Genomic DNA, 23,331 nt, shown 5'->3' on the forward strand with positions numbered 1-23,331 from the left:
CTTTTTAGAACATTTATTAATATTGATTTCACCGTTTTATTTAACAAATCAAACTTACAGAAAGAAAAATTTATTTATTTTTATTGTGTGCAAATGATACTTGTATTATATATATTATAGGAAAATGTTGAATAAGGAGCAAGGTGTTGTAAAAGGACCGAGAAATCAGTTTTTTTTTTTTTTTAATCATAGGTTCGAAAAGCAAAAATGTATGATGATTCATAGTGGTGATAACTAACGGTGATAATTCTAATTTGATGATTGGTGTTGTGGTTGGTGATGGTAGCGATTGTGAATAATAGTTAGTAGTAGTGGTGGTTGATGGTGATAGCTTAACTAATAGTGGTACGTATTGATCGATAATAGTGATTGACGATATATATTGTTGGTAGATGATGGTAATTGGTTATTGTGTAGTAATGATGGTTGACAGTGATGATTGTAATGGCAGTGAGACTTCCTAAGGTGATCGCGGTGGTGTGTGGTTGATTAGGATGGTGGTTGTGAAGGGTAGTAGGGTGAGCAATAGCGACAATAATGATAATTGAGAATGGTTAGCTATGAGCGAGATGGATAACCTTCTATGTTATAGACCTTTATCATTCAGATACATTCATACTCATTAAGTAGTCGTAAAATTTAAAAAGATAAACAAGCATACCAACTAAATGCTTCTTTAATACACAATAGTTATAAAAAAATTTATATTGGGAAAAAGGACAAATATACCTTCGAACTATCGTAAATGACACACAGATACCCTCCGTCATACTTTTGGGACATTGATGTCCATGCCGTCCAAAAACTAGAGCATATATACCCTTTATACTAACGGATATACATGTGTCATAATTTTATCCACCAACCCAACATTTATTAAATATCGAATCGACGGATAAGATTGCGGCACGTGTCCCTATTTAGTCTTCCGTTAGAGTGAAGGGCATATATGCTCTAGTTTTTAAGCGACAAGGACACCAATGTCCCAAAAGTATGACGGAGGATATCTGCATACCATTTACGATAGTTTGGGGATATATTTATCCTTTTTCCCTTTTATATTTAACTAGTGAATATAGTAATTTTTAATCGATCGGCCAAATATGTAACTCATCCATAAATAATTGCACATAGAACAAGAGGTGTGGAAGGATGTTTTGCTTATAAATTTGTAAAGATTGAAGCCATAAAAGGCAAAGTACATCAAATTTGAAGAGGAAAAGAATAAATTGAAGGGAACAAATCCCTTTAAATTATTCCTATTACAAGAACACAGAACAACAACAACAATAATAATAGTAACAACATCCAGTAAAAATTCTTGAAATAAATGGGACTATAAAGGTTGAGAAGCTGAGTTTTCTTGGTTAATTTCAGATATCCTTGAAGATGGAAAACAAATCACCATTGATGTAGTCGTTATCGACGAGGCTGACCAAGAAGTAACTGTTCTGAACCTGTAACGAAAAACAAAAGAGACATATTTATCGGTAAGTACAAGAGCAGCTACATAACACAGGCGTTCGGAGAATATTTGGTTGAAGTTGAAAAAGATGAGTACTGAACCAAACGCAAGGTTGATTTCTCGGATGATCAAGTAATAGTTATTATCTCAGAAAGCCATATTTCTTCATGATTCCAATTTTTTTCAACAAAGAAAGTGATTTTATGAGCTAATAATTATTAGTTGAGTGACCATCTGAGGAATCAATTAGCCAAACACCATAACGAATTAAGGATAAGTTGTTAAATCGAAGACTTGAGTCACAGAAAGTTAAGTGTATGAAAAAGAAATACATACTTGTTCAAGCAATTTTCTTGATGGATCAGTCTCTGGGTATAATTGAGCCCATCCTCTTGACCAGATTTCAAATGCCTCATCCTTCCATACCATGAAGCTGGCGGGATCAACGACAGTCGGTTGTATAATTTCCTTAGCTGGGAAAACTCCCCATGTCACAGCGTTGACGTCGGTTTGGTTGACGTTGGAGATCCAGTTTCCTTCCTTGTTTACAGCCATGTAAGTTAGGTAAGGGAAAGACTTGCATTTCTCAACAAGGGCATTCAACTTCTCCTGAGAGCAGAATAACTCCAAGTATGCCTTTTGATAAACATATCCGCCGGGGCCACCCCATCCTGCAGAAAAAGATCAATAAGCCGGTCAACGAAAGATTGCTATAACCGGAAAAAGAAATATAAAAGCTTCATTTGAAAGTAAAAGAAGAAAAATGATTGCGCTTGTGTGCAGCTGGAAGGTTTAGGAACCAAACTTACCAACAGAAGGTGAGTCGGACTTCTCAGCATTAACTGCTGGTTGGCTGTTAATAGTCAGGAAACCTTTCGTGTTGACCTGACCCAACTTTTCGTTTATGATCTTTGTCTCTGGCTGAAGACCATCTAACTCAGACCACGGGCAGCTTCTCAGCTTTCCAAGACAGTAGTCCTTGAATTTCTGATGTGAAAATTCTGTTAGTACCAAGCCTTCGGAACAATTCTTTGGTTTTGACAAGATTGAAAATCATACCTCGTAGATATCTTCCACGCTATTCAAAGCCACAGCCCATTCCTCTTGAAGCTTCTTATCTCTTGAGCGTGCACGCATGAACTGTAGAGGTCCAAAAGAAGCTATGTCACAGATAACATATGTACCCCAAAAGTACTAAAAACAACTCTTCAGATATTTATTCATAAATGATTTTAACTAATTATTCCAGCCCCGGAGAGATTTATACAGACAGAACAAGTTGCAATTACCTGATAGTCAGTAAGTGCTCCATATGATGGATTTTGAGCATTGCTCCATCTACCATGTGGGTATTCATCCCAACCTGTGGTCCTTGAGATGTAGCTCTTTGGACGATTCGCCCTACCATCATTGACAATGACAGATCAGATTACAACAACAACAAGCTCAGTGTAATCCCACAAGTGGGGTATGGGCAAGGTAGTGTCTATGCAGACCTTACCCCTACCTTTGTGGAGGTAGAGAGGTGAGAGATTGCTTCTGATAGACCCTCGGCTCAAAAAAAGAAAGAAAAGGAAAGCAATTCAAAGTAGTTTTGGACAGAGAAAATACGGAAGTGGAGAAGTTGTGGCAAGTAATAAGGAAAACACTACATAGCATGCTAACAGAAAGGAACAGTAACAACAACTAAATAATATGATAACTGAAGTATAAGAAACAACAAATAGTCACAGAAATCGAAGAACAAGAAACTACGACGATGATAGATCAGATAATCATCACAATATAAGAGTTGTACTCAAGACATTAATTCACATCTCTACATACCAGAATATAGGACGAACATCCTCCTTAACACGGAAAACATTTGCAGGACGTCTCCAAGGCAATGGCCTAGAAATTTTGGACTCTTCAATTAATCCAAGATTCTGCATATCCAAAACGTCTCACAGATGTAAGTTGAATTCTTGCCTATATTATAGATCATGATTGTTTCATAAATTTTGAAGTAGAAAGTTCGAAGGTAAGAGCATAAACCATCAAAATGGCCAATGCTGATTTCTCCATGTTCAATGTATAAAGATGCAAGGTCTTAATGCCAGTGGCTAAAATCTTTTTGCACATTTCAGTTCCAAGGTGAATCCCATAGGCTTTGACAGCCTCTTCATTGTCCTTAATAGGTTCCAACGCAGCCATTATCTCTTCCGGAATCTACAACATAATTAAAGACAACTGAGTGTCTATGATGCAGGAGCTGCTAATCAACCTTTAAACATTAAACATGAACAACTTATGTCTTAATTAGCAATATTGTTTTTAGTGAATGTAACACATAATATGGGGATACCTTAGTCTTGCAAAATCCAGTCATGCGCAAGAAGCCCTTATAATTGTTAATGGGCATGATACCCGGAACGATGGGGCAGTTAATTCCAATTTGGCGGCAATCATTGACAAATTTTAGGAAAACATCAGTATCGTAGAAGAGTTGAGTTACAATAACATCAGCTCCAGCATCAACCTGTAGAATACAGGTTAACATAAGTACCTCAAACTCATAAACAAATCAAAAGCAACATAAAATATTCCCTTTGATGCCAGATTAATACAACAAGCATTACAACCATCGTATGAAAAACGTAATGCTGGGAATAGACTACCTTTTTTTTAAGGTAAGCAAGGTCATTTTCATAAATCTCTTTTGTAGCTATTCCATTAGCAGGTATAACATCAGGATGTGCCTCTGACAAAGAATCAAATTAGCATTCAGTAACAGCACACAAACAACAGAAAAACAAGAACTCATTTCTGCTTTAAAGACTAATGCGGAATAAGAAAATCACGTCCATATTTGTCCAAATAAACAACGCAAAGCCCGAGATAGTAGTAGCGCCCAACCTGGATAACCAGCAACAGTTATCCCAAAGTAATCCCCATATTTGGCACGCATATGCTTCACCTAAAACCAAAAAAAAAATCAATTAACACTAACACAAATATTGCACCAGCCACAACATAATCTCTAAATACTTAAAACTTTTACATAAGATGGTTGAACAATTTATCATGGTATCAAAGCAAGAAACTGGTCCTAAGTTCAAATCTCATCGGCACTGAAAAAGCTAAAAATATTTCGATAGGTTGGGTCCATAAATCAGGCCAACATGTGAAGGTACACATTGAGACATACATAATTAAAAGTGTGTTCTCTCAAACTACTAAGTCAAATATTGCACCAGCCATAACATTAAGTCTAAAAGCAACTTTTAAATGAGGTGGTCACACAATTTAATATGATATCAAAGCAAGCAACTAGTCTTTGAGTTCAAATCTCATCGCCACCCAAACCACAACATATTTCTACAAGTCGGCGTCCGAATATCAGGCCAACACATGAAGGGGCATGTCGAGACATAATATAATTAAGTAATTAAAGTGTGCTCTCTCCAACTACTACCAAATATATCACACCAACCATAACATAATGCCTAAAAGCTTAACCTTTTAAACGAGGTGATCACACAATTTAACAAAGTATTAGAGCAAGCAACTAGTTCTGATTTCAAATCTCAGCGCCATCCAAAAAGCAAACACATTTGGATAAATTGGATCCGCGAATCAGGCCAACACATGAAGGGACATATCGAGATATAACATAATTAAGTAATCAAAAAGTGTGCTCTCTCTCTAACTACTACCACAAATATCACACCAACCAAAACATAACATCTAAAAGCTTAACCTTTTAAACAAGGTGGTCGCACAATTTAACATGGCATCAGAGCAAGCAACTAGTCCTGATATCAAATCTCATCCCCATACAAAAAGCAAACACATTTTGATAATTTGTATCCGAGAATCCAGCCAACTCATGAAGGGACATATTGACACAGAACATAATAAAGTAGCTAAAAATGTGTTTAGGCTGAGTGCTCAACAGGATCATGTAATGTGTCTAAGTAAAAAATCATGCCAACTTTAAGTGTGTATTCAGTCCACAATTCAAACAATTACTAATATCATAATGCAAACTAGATCCAATATCAAAAAATAAAGAGCCAAAGTTACAAATTTTACCAGATCCAGAGCACAAGCAAATCCACCTTCAACCTGAACAAACTTATCCTGACCATGAGGAGGATCTCCACGAAGAGCAAGAACATTTTGAATACCATTAGCCTTAATAGTATCAAGAGCATGATCAATTTTTTCAACGGGCATATTTGTACATGTCAAATGCATCATAGATTCAACACACACCATATTCTGCATCCTATTAACAATATCAAGTGTCAGATCTGCTGTTGAACCACCAGCACCCCATGTTATATCACAAAAAGATGGGCCATGAGCAACCATTCTTTCCATTCTTTCAAACAGATTTTCAACCCCATCATCAGTCTTTGGTGGGAAAAATTCGAACGAAAATATCACTTTGTCAGTCTTGGCTGCTTCTTGAATCTTCTCAATTACCTTCATTTTCTTGAAAAATTGAAAATGGGGGTGTTGGATTAGTGAAAAATTTTGTTCAAGATTCAAGATTTGGCAAGAATCTTGAAAAAAAATTGAAGCTTTTTTATAGTAGAAGCAGCTTGGTGGTAATTGGTACAGAGGGGGCAAGTGAGGTTAGGAGGATATAAGTAGAAAAAGATAAGGAAAAAAAAAAGTTGGTAAGTGGTGGTGGGGTACCATTAAAAGGGGTTGTTTGGTAATGAGGATTAAACTATCCCAAAATTATAATTCCTTAATTAGACAGTCGGATTCCCCTTGTCCGTACCAGTTCTAAGTTGGTTGTTCGACGCTCGGGGAAGGCCCCGAAAGGAACCATTCCCACTCCGTCCCCCGATGGGCACGCGGCGACCCGCTCTCTCCGCGGGAGCAGCTCGAGCAGTCCACCGACAGTTGACGGGTTCGGGACTGGGACCCCTGTGCCCAGCTCTCAAAGTCAATCCTTTTCCCGAAGTTACGGATCCATTTTTCCGACTTCCCTTGCCTACACTATTCCATCGACCATAAGCTGTTCACTCCTGAACTTTTGGAATAAATTATTAGTTTTGTTCCTGCAGTATTGATAGTCTTGAAAACACCTTCTATTTGACTAACTAAACTTACTAAACATATATAGCAAGTGATCTCAAACTCTTGTAGGAGCATGATGATCTTAATAAAAAAATCGAGAGAAGTGTTGAGAACACCCCTAAACTTGATGAGAATTTAAGGGTCGTGTAGCAAGATCGAGAGTGTATTTAAGTTCAGATAGTTAAGTAAAGAGATGTTTGCCATTAGGTAATGATGAAAAAATTTATTTTAGGTAACGATCAATTTGATGTGTTGTATCGTTACCTTATATTTGGGATAGTATGTTTTTAAATTATTGAGATGTGAGATTATAAAACAATAAAAAATGATAAAATTTATCTAAATGCTATATTCATTAAAACAATATATAATATAATATGATGCATTATGAAACAATACATAACAATCATCTAAACAAATGTAAGTTGGATGAAAATAAGATGAGATAATGACAAGATTAAATTTGATTTTAAATTTATATGATATATAATTGACGATATAAATTTATCTCGGAATAAATTTTTAATCGCGTACCAAACAATGCCTAACCATAAGAAGAAAAGCAGCTGCATCAACCCCCAAGTCGTGGAAATTTGGTAACCAACAACCCCCAATTAGATTAAAAAAAATTACAAATAGCCACTTTTCAATTTGTGTAATTAAAATATACTCCATATCTTTAGTTTAATTTATATGAATATATTCATGAAAGAAATATAATTTAAAATAAGATATAAGAATCTCATATGATTATTAATCATCTCAGTAAAATTAACATAAAAAATTGAAGTTTTTTTTTTTTAAGTGACAATTCATTTTCATTTTATTGATACGTTATTATATGGTTGTTTATTTTCGTTTTGTTGGTATGACCGTGAAGTAAATTTACAGTCGTATGAATTTTCTAAAATCAAATGATATAATATGAATTATGATAGATTGATTGACTTAGATAATAATATGCTCCAATGGAAAAAAATCGTGTGTACGCTGATAGGACGTAAACAAGTCTTTCTTTTTAATTATATGAATTGAAAAGCTTTTATCTATAAAAAGGTATTGTTTTTTTTTTTTGGTGATTTACTTTTAAAAAAAACATTACATAAATCGAGACAGAAAAATAATAATTATTATTATTATATCAAATTTTGGGCTAAAAATGACTTATTTTTTCTATGTAATAAATAATAACTTTTTTTTTCTACTAATTAATTTGGGGCCCTACTCAACAACCCAAGTTGCTCCAACCTCCATATCGACTCTTTATTTTATTATATTTATAGAAAGTGACATAAAAATGTATGCACATGATTCAATAATTGATTAAAATTTTGTCCATGTAAATATTTGGAAATTGTTCAACTTTTCTATATGTTAAATTTTAAATTTTTTTTGTACCTTTATAGCTAGCAAATTGTCTAGTATTTGTCATTTAACTTATAGTTTTAACGTTATTCTTAAATTAGAATTTGAAGTTTTGTTAAAGTCAAAGCAATAAAATTCTCTTCTACTGAGAGTATGATTAAAACAAAAGTCTGACAAAAAAGTTGGTCAATTTCACACAAAAAATTTTGTGTATTTGTTTAAATTATAAATAAATATTTTTAAAATGTTATTTTTTTGTTTACTTATTAAATTATAGAAAATAAGTAAAAGAATTATGATTTTTTCTTGAGAAAGACTTCCTTTCATAACAAATATACTTTTTGATGGATTTTTTTTATATTTCAAATAATAAATAACTTAACAAAATATTTTCTTATATGGAACACAATTACCATAAAGCAATAATGCATCACCTTCCCACTAGGCCACAACATTTATTGAAGACCAAATAGATCTAGATCATATTCTTGTGGCATGTGTGAAAATAAAATTTGGTATAATAATATAGATTCGATCTTTTGTTTCGTGAGAAAAGAATAATAATTTTAAAATAAAAGAGGTTAATTTTATTGTATTTTTTACTTTGGGGAGTATTAGTTATAAATTCCACAAATGTTTTACCTACTCCCTACCAATTTAGATTTAGTAGTGTCTATCGTAATATTAGTTTTATTCTGATAATGTCTTGCTTTTGCCTTCTACCAACAACTATATTGCACTATTTTATTGTTACAACTCATTGGTGGAATATAAGATTACATTTAAATATTTCAATTTTCATTATATCTTTTTGTTTCTCTTAATTTATTTAGTTGTCTATCTCTAAAAAAAAAAGGAAAGATTTATTTTTTTTAAATTATAAATCGGGATAAGGGTCTAAAAAATACCCCAACTTTGGTCGAATTTGTTGTTGCTATACTAAACTTTCATATGGACCTATTACCTCCTTAGACTATTTAATACCGTATTTTTACCCCCTGAACTATTTAATAGTGTATTTTAAAGGTATATATGTGCCCACGTGGACACATTACTATTTATAATTTTGCATTATTTTTTATGTCCACGTGGACAAATATATATGTTTAAAATACGGTATTAAATAGTCTAGGGAGGTAATAGGTCCTCATGAAAGTTTAGTATCGCAACAGCAAATCCGACCAAAGTTGAGTATTTTTCAAACCCTTATCCCTTATAAATCCTTATTTGTGACGTGTTGTTTTCAAAGAAGAAACATGTCAATATCACTTACCTATAATGTCTTTTCACCTTCAATATGAAAAGATTTTTTTTTAAGAAAAAAATGGGAGAAGAAAAATGGAATAATTTAATCAAAGATTAAACATCAAAAAATGTTTTAATTTACAACCAAATTAATTTGTTGTTCTTGGTCGACAAAATACAATAACATAAAATGATGGACAAAGGTTTACGTTTGCTTTGGAATTTTGCGAAATGAATTTGTTCTACGTTAATAGTTGGGGCCAAATCTATTATTATTAAGAAAATAGCCTAGATTTACTTTTACGACTAACATATTTACAACATTGTAGACATTGAAATTTTGTGGGACTCTACAAGATGCGTTCAATTCGAGTTGGGGCTCTACAAATTGTGTTCAACTCAAATTAGGATTCTGGAAACTCAACCCTAAACACTAGTTTATGCGTATATAAAGGGTACTAAATTCTCTTAAAAGGCATCTCGAAAATTCCATAAAGAGATCGAGATCTCAAATATTCCGCAAATTGATGGAATATTCATATAGAAAGGTCAAATCTAAATCATCCTAATTAGAGAAATACGCCATTAATGTCCCTCAAATCATGGATAAATCTAGTGGCCCTCGAATCATGGATAAATCTTAGGAGAGTAAAATCAAGGGAGGAACAGAATTGTACCTGCACTATCTTGATGAATAAAATTATGTCTTCATATTTTATTTGTGATTGTAATTTATTTTCTGTCACTTTAAAATTTGTTGCAAACAAATATGTTTACCTTTTTTTTAAAGTGAAAATAATAAAAATTGCTTTAAAACTATGTGAAACAATCCAAACTTGCCATGAACTTTGAATAATAAAGTCAATAACGTATCAATTTCTTCAATACTGAAAAGCACCGACGATTTAAGTCTCTCTCTTTTAAATTCAAATTAATTACCCCTAAATGAGCTAAAATAGAATGCAAACATGATCAATTACACCACTAACAACAGGTTTATATCAACCTCCTGCAACTAAAATAAATTCAAATATACAGTATTCAAATTCCTAAATCAATTGTAAGAACTAAAATAATATATTCTTCTTATCCACAATATATTAGGAAATATTTATTCCCCCAAAGTTCATTTTAAGATCTTCTATTCTCTGTTTACTAATTTCCCAAAATATTGTTTTGTCGGTGATAGTTGTGGTTCTCCTTCAAAAAAGCAATATCCAAATTTAATCTAAATATTTTTCACAATCAAATATGTCTACTTCACAAATATAATTGATAAATAAAGATCTATTTTTTCCACTTCCCATTCTAAACTTGAAGCTCACACGAGCTTACGTCAATCGTCATATTACATTAATCGAAATTACAATATGAATATCAGACATCAATATAAATATCAGATATAAACTCGATCGACTATGAAAACTTTAAAAATTATTCACTCTTGTACAACCTTGCAAATGCCTTATACTCAAGTGTTGCTTTCAATGAGGTTGAAAAAGAATAACAATGTCACAATCATTTACCAACTATTTTATTACTCCCATTTTATATTAAAAATAATAAAATAAATATTTTTTAGTAAAACATGGAGCAATTTACTTTCTACCCAACTCCATTTGAACAATAGTAAGAGTCAATCCCTTCGTGTATTATTGTCAAAATCATTTATCGTGATTTGAAATCGTTACTCTTTAGTTAAAAATCTCAATTTTGAATTTTGGGATGAATGAAACTGCTTTTGTAGAAAATGTTTTTTTTTTTTCAAAACAAAGTTCTTAATATGAATCTGAATTGATAGATTCTTTAGTATCGAATATCGTAATAAAGGAACTCAACGTGTAAATTGGAGTTGTACGTAGTCAATAGTCACTATCCTACATCTAATTAACTTTTAACTCATCAAGATCTTACCAACCAATTCATAGACAAAAAATATCACCAACTAATTCATACATATTGTCAAAAATATGTAATTTTTCTTTAACCAAAAAATCATTTCGAAATTCGATGAGCTGAATTTCAACTACACTCCGTTAAAAATATTTATATTTCAGACGATGTTATAACAATAGTTGTGTTTCTTTTGTTAAAATCAATTTGGAAATTTTTATAGTGTACCTTTTTCTCCTTCATTGTTCAGACATGCATACATATAGCAACGGATTCCGAATTTCAAATTTATGAATTTTAGATCATAACCCGTTTTCCATATAAGGTTCTTAATTGATTATTTTACACCATATGCCGATTTAAGATCACCAAATTTCATATCTCATGAATCCATAATATATTAAGTGACTTTCTTAACACAAATGCAAAATTTGGATTAAAGTTATTGAATTCTGTCGAACTTGTAGTTTTTATTAGAGATCCGCCCCTATAGAGATTACATAAATAATAATAATAATAATAATAATAATAATAATAATAATTAATGAACTCATTTGTTCTTTAGTAAAATTAAAAAAAATTAAAAAAAAAGAAGAATAAAATATACATTTGGAATATTTTTTTCCCACACCCAACAAACTATATAAGCAAGTAATCATCAAAGTACAATTACTTTTGGTAAAAAACCAAAAGTATTAAGTAGAATTTTACAATATTAATTAAGAGGAGGTAGCCATAGATGTGTGATTAGGGGAGTGATTAGCCATATTGGGAAAAGAGAAATTAGAAGAGAATTGAGTGAGTAAATCATGATTAGGTGATTTGAGATTAAGATAATCCCAATTAGTCTTTGTTGAATTAAGGATTAATGAATTATTAACTTCACCACCATCAATTCCAATGTGTGTTACATGCTTCACATCTGTTGGTAATCCTATTTCCATCCCCATTTCGTCCTCCTCTTCTTCCATTTGGTCCTTGTCCACTATTTCACAAAAAAAAAAAAAGTTAAGCAGTTGACTGATCGATCAAAAATATTTATCCATCATAGTCTATGATAGTCGGATAGACAAGTTAATCTCGTATATACAATGAGATTTGAACCCTCATCACTAGTGGTGAAAGTGTAGACAACTTTCTAAACTGAGCTATAAGATGTCATATGTCTCGCACATGATTATTGAACGTTATGCACTAACAAAGTCATGATAATATTTTTGTTCAATTAAAATAACGAAACGTTAACTACTATAGCAATAAAATCACAATACTATTTTCTATCATGTTAAGGTATAGTTGAACTTTACACACTATAACAATAAAGTTACAAAACTTCACCTACTATATACTACTACTAATATCACATTAGTAGGTAAACAAACTTTAGTAGTTTACTACTGGTATGATGTTGACTTTATACGAAATTTAAGAAAATAAGAAAGGTTATTGAATCTTGTTTATTTGATTTTGACTTTATTGTTATAATGTATAATTTATTATATTATAGTAAAAAAATAAAATAAAAGTATTGAAAGGAGAACTCACCAAATAAGTGAGACAAGTTCTTGAAATTCTTAAAAAGCTTTTGAAATTTGGGAAGGCCTAATTGGTTCTTTAAATTTTCACCCTCCAAGTTTTTCTCATCATCTTCCTCTTCTTCCTTCTCTTCTTCTAGCATTTCTGCATTATGGCAAAAAATAAAAAATCATAACCACAAACTTATTATATCAATTTATTTAATCAACGGATTTGTTGAAGACATAATTAAGAAAATTAAAATGTGACATCTTTTAATAGTTAAAACTTTTAGATGAGATAATCACACAATTCAACGTGATATCAGACCAGACAAAGGTCCTTTGTTAGAGTCTCACCGTCAACTCGTTGTCAAAATGAATTTTCACATATTTGGGTGATAAAAAAGAATCGGGCTAACACATAAGGGAGCTAGTGTATTGAAAACATAATTATGAAAATAAAATCCGTCCATTATATTCTCTGAATCTAATAGTTTAAACTAATTTTAGATGAGATGATCACATAATTCAACACGATGCTAGAGTAGTCAAAGATCCTCTCTATTTGACTCCCACCATAACTTAAGCATAATGAAACGATCTTAATAATTTAACCTTTTAATGAAATGATCATACAATTCAACATGATAATAGAGCATACAAGTATCTTACGCTCAAATCTTGCCCCCAACTCGTTATTAAAACAAATTTTCATGTGTTTAGCTCATAAAAAATAATCAAAGAAGCTTGTAGATTAATAAAATAAAAGTTCATTCTCTCTAACAAATTAAACTTTTAGATGAAATCAAAGTAGACAAAAGGTCTTCGAGTCTCACCATCACCATTCATTACGAAAAGAATTTCCACGTATTTGACTCATCAAAAAGAATCGGAACAACACAAAAAATTTATCTAGCTCATTGAAAACACAATTAAACAGAATAAAAGCCACACTATTATCTCATATAACAACTTAAACTTTTAAACGAGATAAATGTAACAAATGTCAAGAGAAAAACAAACTTGTTGGGATTAAGTTTGGTTGATGAATGCTTGAACTTTTATGCTGTTGATGACCAATTGCAACACTTGATTCAGAGATGCAACCCACAGAAAAAGGAAGTAACACAAATCTTTCCATTCTATACCTCATTTTTTGTCAAAAACACACCAAAAATAAAATAAAAATGTGTACGATTTTTTTTTTCTTTTTGTTGAGAATTGATGAAGCAATAAGAAGAAGATGGTTGGTGAAAGACAATAGTTTGTTATATAATGCAAATAGGGTAGGTACCTTTGTTGTTAAGTCAGAATAATTGTACAGTATTTAACAAATATTTAGATGATGCAAAAAGAACTTATTAGCATGTCCAAATCATAAAACATTACATTAATTAAACAAGAAATTACAACTTTACATTATACATGTCTTTATCTTTGCTTCCCTTTCTTTTTATAGGTTAGATTAGAGATTTAACTTTTTGCAAACTTAAAAAAAGGCAGCTCGATACACTAGACATGCACGGGATTTGAGGAAGGATTAGATGACAAAGCTCTATTATTGCATCTTTACATGAAGGGTTCGATCATAAGGGTCTATTATACACAATCTCTAATTACATTTCTGCAAGAGACCGACAAACTTATTTCATAGCTCAAACCTATGAATTCCTAGTTACATAATAACTTTACTAGTTACGCCAATCTTTATAAGCTTACAACTAATATATAATTATATTTAGAAAAAAAATCATAAAATCACTAATTTGTAATGGGGATTTTCGATAGAATCCATCGGAATTTGGCTCTTCAGCAACGTTTTCAACAACTTTTTTTGTATAAAACTCTTTGCCGACAAGCCAAATTTCAACGGAACGTTTATAAAAAATTAGTGATTTCTTGATAGTGTTATAATAACCTGAAAAATAAGGTCGATATGTTATAACTAATCATTTAAATGCACTGATAATGTCTCACGTATTATATTATCAGCGTATACAAATTAAATTATATTTACATGTTAGGGGGGGGGGGATGGGCTAATGCATATGGTGGGGTCTTATCTTTTTACTTGCCACTCTTAGAGGAGAAGTCACCATTTATTTTGTTGGGAAGATCATACCAAACAGTAGTGATGATCAGTCCAATGACACTTATAATAAGTTCTCTTTTCATTTTCTTTTATTTCATTTCTAGTGGAAATATTTTTTTATTTTTTTAATCATATACTTAAATTGGACTCCACCTTTTATGAAGTGTATTACAAGCATTTTAGTGCATGTAACTAAATTAGTGTCCAAATCATGTCTTGCATTGAATTATTCATGTATATATTGATAATTTATTTCATATCCACTCATAATGTAATGATTATATATAGTCAATCAGTTTTATTTACTGTAAAATGTTACTTATAATATTTACTAGAAAATTGTGTAAGTTTTACACTATTCTTCATTTTATAACAATAGTGTCTAAGCTAGTAATTTATACGCAAATTTTGAATCGAGACCTCTGAATTTGAAAAACAAATCCTGATAGAGAGCGCTTTCTCTTTAAATTGACCTTACACTATGCGAATTCAGATTAATCGAGGGTTCAATACCAGACACCAGATAAGAAACTATGTTATTTTTTTAAATGAAGAAACAAAACATTCCTAAAGGCCATGGTCCTTGTAAAACTTTCTTAATTGTTTGTGTTTAATTTGATTTAGACATTTACCCAAGTTTAGGCATAGAGGTGGATAAGTGCATCTACATTTGTGGGGACAAAAAATAACAAACCTAACAAAATGGCTACATTATCCATTAATTGCATATGGGTAGAATTAAATACTAGACTAAAGTTTAACTTAATTAGTTTATGACTAATGTAACAGATTAAGTAAATGAGGACTTAATTTATTTATTGACAATGAAATTAACCTGGTATTGTTATTCTTTGGGTGTGCACAGTGTAAACTCCGTTCTTATGTAATAGCTCGTGAATTTCATAAGAGAGGTAAACTGTACTAGATAAGTTGTGTGAGATGAGCTCGATCCAAAAGAACAACACATTGTTGTCGCAAGCATGGAATTTTGAACATGGTGAGACTTTCATAATGAAAGTTTCAAGTCAAACCATTTGAGCCATCCCGAAGAATCAGTAAATGGACTTAATATAAAGGTGGATTGACTTTTTGGTGATTAATACAATCGGTTAGTTGTAAAAAAATAAAAATAAAAAAAAGGTAGGATGGGAATAAAAGAAATCTTTTTTCTTTTTGTTGTTGAAACTTACATTAAATGTTCTTTTTTTTTTCTTTTTTAATAATGAAACAAAGATAGAAGACCTAATTACTTGTCAGTCAATATATTATCTGAAAATAATCATTAGAATAAAGAAAATACCAATTAATTAGGTATCTTTTTGGAGGAAGGTGACCATCATTGAAACAACAATGGCAATTTTTTTCAAATTTAAGCATATTAATAAGTGGTGATAATATTACATTATTTATTCAATTTAGATCCTTGAGCAGTTTATCAATAGGGGTAAAACATGTGTATACCTCATCCTCCTCAGATTCTACTTAAGAGGGTTGCAAATTAGCTCTCGTATACTATCCGAAATTGATCAATGTTGAATTGTGGACAAAATTTGAACACGTGAAGTTCATTCATTTCACAATTCACTCTAAAACTTGTAAATTATTGGCAAGTGTAAGTACGAAACAATCTGCTAACGACAATAAATAAATAAATTGTGGATGGCTCAATTGACAAATTTCGAATACCACGTAGGTAGATTTAGACATTTTCCTTCAATTAAACAATAAAAATATTTTGACCTTCTTAGGGCATTATACAAAAAATTAGCTAATATTTCACATTCTATCTCGTATAAAATAAGACAGATTCTCGTGAATGTTATGCAAATATTAATAATGCAAATCTTAACACCACTACTAAACATTGACATAGTGATGAGCACCCACAAGGGTAGTGATGAGCACCCACAAGGGTTGTAGTGAAACTAATAGGATCCCTTCATCCTTTACTCAAGATCTGAAGTTCGAGTTTGAGATCTGAGTATGAAAAATCGGGTACTTTCCCTTTAAATAGGTGTTACGTGGCACGAATCCAGATTAATCAAAGCCTCAATAAGGGTACCAAATACCATGCAATTTTTCCATTCTTTTGACAACAATGTAAACATAAGACAACTGCCAATTTTTCTGATTCATGTAAAACATATTCAATATGCTTGCATTTACACACAAAAAATCAAGGTTAAACTCCTGTAGTACAAATAATTTGTTTTCCTCTTAAGCCTACTTTTGGAATAACCGAGACAAGATTGGAGCAACGCGATTCCTGGAGAATTAGATTGTATGAAGTCAAAATCATAGAGGTGGATAGAAATACGATGACAAGGAAAACCCGAGGAAAAGTAGGCCTCCGATTGTAGCTACTGTTCGTTGTGAGATTTTGGATGCAAGCATGCTTCCACCTATCACTGCCACTGAAGTACATATAGTGTGTCCTATTGTTGCCCCAATAGCAACTCCAATTGCGTTTTTGTGTGTAGCTAGCTGCAGAACGAAGATCATAATCAGTTAAAGACATCCTTGAACGTTAATGGCACACGTGAAGCTAATAATGCTACACATTCTACTTATCAGTTAATCTCGTTGGATAATGAACCCTCCCCTCTACCCGTCTCTAGTGGTTGATCTTCTTTACTTTCATTTAAAAGATACCGGGGTTTTCATAGGTATCCTAACATTATGCACTAGCTCATTGATCTGTCATTTGAACATCATTAAGGTTTTAAGGGAAGACAAGAGTTAACTTCGTGAGTCAGTCAGAGGTTAAATTGCAGCTCTGATGAACAAGGCATTAACAAGCACATGATGATAAAAGTAGAGCCTAGCTGCCCAGCTTCTTACGAGACACAATCAAAAGGGAATAAGAAAATCTTACAGCAATTGTTGCTATCTGGCTACGGTCTCCCCACTCTGCCAGAAAGGTCAAGATAAAGGCCTGCACAGACATCAACAACAACAAATGTTAGTTATCTTTATAAATTTTATAGATTCTAGGATTGTAATGAAGTACTAAACTGATATTGCCGTACCAACTGAGTGAAATTTAAAAGTAAGGGAACGTTCCTCTGCATGAAATGCACAGACATACCTCCAAAAATATGGGTGTAAGGAATCTAGAAAAGAATCGCCTGAAAGCTGCTTTCCCCTGTCCAGCTTCAAGTTTCTCTTCCACCTGAGATATTTCGTATTCACCGAGCAGTCAAATTTACAGTCATCTTTAGACAAAGAGAAAAATAAAAAGTAGTACTCTATATAGTTTTAAGCAAGAACATATAGCAATATAAAACATCTGAACAAATAGAAAGGGGGAACATACTTCCTCTATTTCCTTTTTCTGCGAAGCCTTTGAATCTGATGATCTCCATGCAATGTAGAGAAGTCGAAGTCCGAAAAAGAGATAGAGAACTGCACAAAAATAGGAAAAAAAGGACTTTGTAACTATCTAAGAGAACGAAATAAGGATGGTAAGGATAGAATCAGCCTTGTCCCACAAAAATATGGGGAAATATAAAGAAGCAAAGGAATACAAAGGGGAAAGTAGGCATATCAAGAAGGCAAAACAGAAAAAAAATTGTAGTAGCATTGCAAACCCAATGAAAAAATCATACTTTACTTCACATTGCATAGAAAGAACAAGAAGCTATTCACTAGTTCAACTTTACACCAAGGATAGAAAATCTGGTAAGAAACTGGAATAAGAACACTGGAAAAATTCTGTCAGGTTTCAAGTCAACATCTTATAGACAGTTAAAAATCTAAAATCAACAGAAAGGCATCACATTGTTAGTAAACAAGACAATTACAGAACAGCAATTTGTAAAACACAAACCTGTAGCGGCACTATTTGTATGCTTCCTTGATATCAGATTTGGCACTATCCTCCCAAGCCCGGTAGAAAGTATCTAGTTATAAGAAGAGGAGACCTAGAGTTAGCACTAACAGTTTTGCACATACTAAGAGAGAACTGTAAATGAAAGAGAAATAATTGAACATAATGAAGGGGAGAGAAATGTTGCATGTATGAACTAGCAAAGTTGGGAAGGAAATTCAATTACTTACGGTCATAACAAACAAGGCGCTGAGCGCACCAGATAAAACGATTGATTTGGGGTGACGCATTGCCATCAGAGCTGCTATTATAAATGTCTCATCACCAATCTAGCAGCACAGCCATCCAGAAAACACATATTAAATGGAGAGTAAGGCAACATTTTGAGGAGGGCGCTGCAAAAATGAATAATTCATCGCCAAACTGCAGTTTGGTTCGACAAACAGAGGTGTTCCTGTAAAAGTCTCCAACCAGCTTTTTTTGTAAGTTATAAATTTTCCAACAGATAACCTCATAGTCATCAGTAATAATATCGTAAAAGCAGACCACAAACTAGTATACAAGCTCTGTCATGGAGAAAAGTAGACCTAACTAGAAATTAACTGCAAAAAATATACAGCAACAGTAAAAAATAAAGTACACAATGGCGGAGTTACTGACCTCGCTGACAAGAATCATTGACAAACTAGCAAATAAGGCATCAAGAGTGCCAAGATTAGAGTCCACGTCCAGAACAAAATCAATAGAATCTGGATCGTCACCCCTCACAGCACCAGTCTTAATTTTCTCGACTATAATCTGAACAGTAGATAAATGCAAACTCAATAAAGTGATTAAGAAATCCACATGGTAGAAATGCTAAGCTAGATCATTTAAGCTAAGGGATAAGAATTATTTCCCTTCTCTCCATTCAAACAAGAAGTTCCTATTATTTGGAGAAATACCAAGATGTGTGACACCATTCAATTATCTTATATGACTTTTACATGTCTTAAAATAAAAATTCATTTGAAGAAACAAGTTTAAACTTGATATGATGATATCTCAATAAAGTTGACTTCCCAATTACTATTTTTACTAAACAAGAAGTTCCTATTATTTGGTGAATACCAAAATGTGTGACACCATTCAATTATCTTATATGACTTTTACATGTCTTAAAATAAAAATTCATTTGAATAAACAAGGTTTAAACTCAATATGATGATATCTCAATAAGTTGACTTCCTAATTACTATTTTTACTATGCTTATAAATTACTTCTTACATAATACATAAGTCAAATTAACACCTTAGCTCCTCAAATAGTGTCACTTTATATTTGACATCAAATTATTAGTAACCCATTGGTTTTCAAATCTTGCACAATAGAAGGAACCAATTCTTATTTGCAGTTCTTTCAACTTTTCAACCTCAACACACTACATATCAATTATAAGAAGAGGTATATCAAGGTATCAATTCAATCATATATTCAATCGCTGTTGGAACTTCCTTTTCTTTTTTCTGATATGGCAACCCCCCCCCCCCCAACAACATACCCAATGTAATCTCACAAACGGGATCTAGGAAGGGTAGAGTGTACACAGGCCTTTCCACTGCCTTGGAGGTAGAGAGGTTGTTTCCGATAGACCCTCAGCTCAAGGAAAAGTATATCAAAAAAGAAATAACGGAGGTGAAGAAATCATGAGCATGACAAAGTATTCCGAAAAAAGAATAGTAACTACAACAAAATAATGTGATAATCGAAGTACAAGAGACAGTAGTTATTAAAAGAACTCGGAAGGACAAGAAACTATAGGAGAAATAATATGATTACTAGTACGGAAGGATAGGCGAGACAATACACTACTAATTTGCTCCTTAATGACTTGAACCCCCTAAACTTATGGTTGGAGGTGGAGGACTTCTACCACTAGGATGTACCTCACTTGTCACTTTTTAGTTGAACAACTCTATGTTGATAGGTAAAGTATTAGCATGACTAGTGTAACGACAAAGACAATTTCTTGATGAACTTGACCTTGCTATTTAAAGCCCCGACGCTTTACATGTTCCTCCAACATTTGGTTTTTACCAGTCAGCACACATTTTGTTATAAGAAAATTATTACAACCAATTCACCTCAATCAATGATCATGGAACTGAATCATTGACTCTGGTACTATTGCTCCGACAAAAGCATATCAAACTAAATTGGCACTCTCTGTAATGGATGCTCGCGCGGCGCATATAACATGTCACTCTACACACTAGGTAAACCGCATGTTTGCATCTCAACTTAGCTCTATCAAATACTTAAGATTTACTTCAACATTTGATGCTAAGCTTCGTTAGATATGAACAAAAGGACAAAAAAAAACGTAAATCCTCTGTTCCGACGTAATCCTATGACATGCTACTCATATTTTGTGATGCTAATAGAAACCAATTGAGACATCTCAGAATAATCCTAATGCTCTTCGAAAGCATCTCAGGCTTTCACATAAATTGGGGTAAGAGCTTTCTTTACCCCATTAATGATGTGCCCCACATGAATCTGTTGGCATCTATTCTAGGAGGAGAGGTAGGGTCTTTGCCAACCCTTTATCTGGGAATGCCTTTGGGGGCCAATTCAAAGTCCATTGAGATTTGGGATACTGTTATTGAGAAATGTGAAAAGAAATTAGCAAGATGGAAGACCCAATACTTGTCAAGAGGAGGTAGACTGACTTTGATCAACATAGTCCTTGATGCTCTTCCAACATACATGATGTCCTTGTTTCCCATTCCAGCAGGGGTCATCAAGAGGTTGGATAGAATTAGGAGGAACTTCTTATGGCATGGTGACAAAGAGAAGAAAGGCTACCATTTGGTCAAGTGGAGCTCAGTCATTTGTGCAAAAAAATGGGGTGGTTTGGGTATCAAGAACCTGAAAATCCAAAGTACAGCTCTAATGATGAAGTGGTTGTGGAAGTTCACCAAAGAAAACCACTTATTATGGGGAAGAGTGATTAAAGCAAAATATGAACAAGAGGATAGCTGGATGACCAAGGAAGTCAATACTCCATATTGGGTCAGCCTATGGAGGTCTATCAGATCCCTCTGGAGTGAGTTGAAAACTCAATCAAGAATCAAAGTGGCAAACGGAAATAAAACCAAATTTTGGAAGGATAATTGGCATGAGGTTGGTATCATGGAACTGGTCTTTCCAGATATCTTCAACCTAGTACTTCACCAACAGAATACTATAGCTGAAATGTGGACATCTGATGGGTGGAGCTTGAATTTTAGAAGACATTTCAATGATTGGGAGGTTCAAAGAGTGGCTGATTTCCTCAACAAACTTAATCAATTTCCTGGGGTTCAAGCTGGTGAAGATCATTTATGGTGGCAGGGCAACTCCAAAGGCATTTTTAAGGTCAATGCTGCATATAAAATTATGAACCAGTCCAACCAGCAGATAGCAAACTGGCCATGGAAGCAGATTTGGAGGATAAAAGTTCCCCACAAGGTATCAATTTTTGTATGGTTACTAGCAAAGGAGGCCACTTTAACAGTGGACAACTTGATGAGCAGCGGTATGACACTGTGCTCAAGATGCTTCCTGTGTAAAGAAACAGCTGAGACAGTCAACCATCTATTTCTGCATTGTCCATTCACAGCTCATTTGTGGAGAATCATCCTAAACCTTAAGGGTATAGCATGGACAATGCCAGGCAAGATAACAGAGGCTCTTAGCAGCTGGGAGGGAACATGTTCACATGCTAAGGATAGGAGTAGATGGAGAATTGTCCCAGCTTGTAGCTGGTGGACAATTTGGAAGGAGAGGAATTCCAGATGTTTTGAGAGCTTAGAGAATGATGTGCAGAAGATCAAGTTGAACTTCATCTTACTGCTATGTTTTTGGTGTAATCAAATTTATTCTAATGATATTGTGTCTATCATAGATGTTCTAGATTCTTTATAGCTAGAAAGGAAAGACACTAGAGCTCTATTGTAAATATGGTTTCAGTACCACCCAAGTACTGCTTTGATCCTTGAAATGATACAAAGTTACTGATTTCAAAAAAAAAAAAGCAGCACATTCACATTAGTGGAGTTTCAAACTTACTAACTCTAAATTCCGGATCCACCTCTATTTAGCACACACACATCAAGCAAATGTTGTACCTCTCTATGCTTATAAACTACACAAATGCTGTATATTTATGCACCTCAAGCTCATTTATGTACCTTACTAAGCATAAAAATTACACACATTCTGCAAATTTTCACAACCTCAAACATATAGCAAACTGCAAATGAACTGAGAATACTCACTTTACTCCGCCTCCCCAGATCTTTGAACCTTCCCCCTGACTCAACAATTTGAGTTTCATCCCCAGCTTCCTAAATAAACCCAACAAAACAAAAAAAAAACTCAAAATCCATGGCACACCCATTACTGATACCCAAATAAAACTCATAAAAAAAGGGACTTTTACACTACCTGAGCCGAAATCAAAGGGATACTGATGAGAAGTAACAAGATCCATATAAATTTGGGGTTTGAAAGCAAACCCATATCGTTTTTCTCTCTGGGTAATTGAGTATCAACCCCAGTCCTTGAAATTCTTCAAGAAAAACAGCAAATAAGCGAAATTAATGGGGGAAAAGGTGAGTTTTCTTAAAGGAATCGAAAAGGGTGTCAATGGATCTTGAAAAAGGGGGAATTTGGGATTGGAAAATGGAAAGAGAGGAGAAGAAGAGGAGATCTTGCGGACACAAAGGAGAAGCAAAGAGAGTAGCAAGATCTCCCCAAAGCTAGGCCTTACCAAGTGGGAAATGTTAATAGTTTTTGGTGGCTCTACAACATTCCGAACTC

General features: G+C 33.2%; 3 protein-coding genes across 4 annotated transcripts; all 3 read right to left on the reverse strand.

Annotated features, from left to right (window-relative positions):
- Positions 1-1,157: 1,157 nt before the first annotated feature.
- On the reverse strand, positions 1,158-6,083 carry LOC125843730 (methylenetetrahydrofolate reductase 2-like). The gene is made up of 11 exons (XM_049522916.1): positions 5,543-6,083; positions 4,364-4,424; positions 4,126-4,208; positions 3,813-3,986; positions 3,503-3,676; positions 3,293-3,393; positions 2,755-2,866; positions 2,525-2,605; positions 2,275-2,452; positions 1,802-2,136; positions 1,158-1,457 (listed from the first exon to the last, which is right to left on the reverse strand). The coding sequence occupies exons 1-11, from the start codon at positions 5,942-5,944 to the stop codon at positions 1,374-1,376; spliced, it is 1,785 nt and encodes a 594-aa protein (XP_049378873.1). The 5' UTR covers positions 5,945-6,083; the 3' UTR covers positions 1,158-1,373.
- Positions 6,084-11,698: 5,615 nt separating this feature from the next.
- Positions 11,699-13,808, reverse strand: LOC125844669 (CRIB domain-containing protein RIC4-like). Of its 2 annotated transcripts, none has more exons than XM_049523984.1 (3): positions 13,588-13,808; positions 12,593-12,727; positions 11,699-12,032 (listed from the first exon to the last, which is right to left on the reverse strand). In XM_049523984.1, the coding sequence occupies exons 1-3, from the start codon at positions 13,715-13,717 to the stop codon at positions 11,767-11,769; spliced, it is 531 nt and encodes a 176-aa protein (XP_049379941.1). In that variant the 5' UTR covers positions 13,718-13,808; the 3' UTR covers positions 11,699-11,766. The 2 variants fall into 2 exon arrangements, with proteins under 2 accessions (XP_049379941.1, XP_049379942.1); XM_049523985.1 differs by having other exon boundaries at positions 12,593-12,715; positions 13,588-13,729.
- A 2,949-nt stretch (positions 13,809-16,757) lies between these two features.
- Positions 16,758-23,331, reverse strand: LOC125844599 (GDT1-like protein 3). Its single transcript, XM_049523913.1, has 9 exons — positions 22,957-23,331; positions 22,788-22,856; positions 19,146-19,283; positions 18,716-18,814; positions 18,486-18,558; positions 17,973-18,061; positions 17,745-17,828; positions 17,532-17,591; positions 16,758-17,140 (listed from the first exon to the last, which is right to left on the reverse strand). The coding sequence occupies exons 1-9, from the start codon at positions 23,029-23,031 to the stop codon at positions 16,952-16,954; spliced, it is 876 nt and encodes a 291-aa protein (XP_049379870.1). The 5' UTR covers positions 23,032-23,331; the 3' UTR covers positions 16,758-16,951.

The sequence above is a fragment of the Solanum stenotomum genome, chromosome 11 (genome assembly GCF_019186545.1).
Source record: "Solanum stenotomum isolate F172 chromosome 11, ASM1918654v1, whole genome shotgun sequence".
NCBI classification, from domain to species: Eukaryota; Viridiplantae; Streptophyta; class Magnoliopsida; order Solanales; family Solanaceae; genus Solanum; species Solanum stenotomum.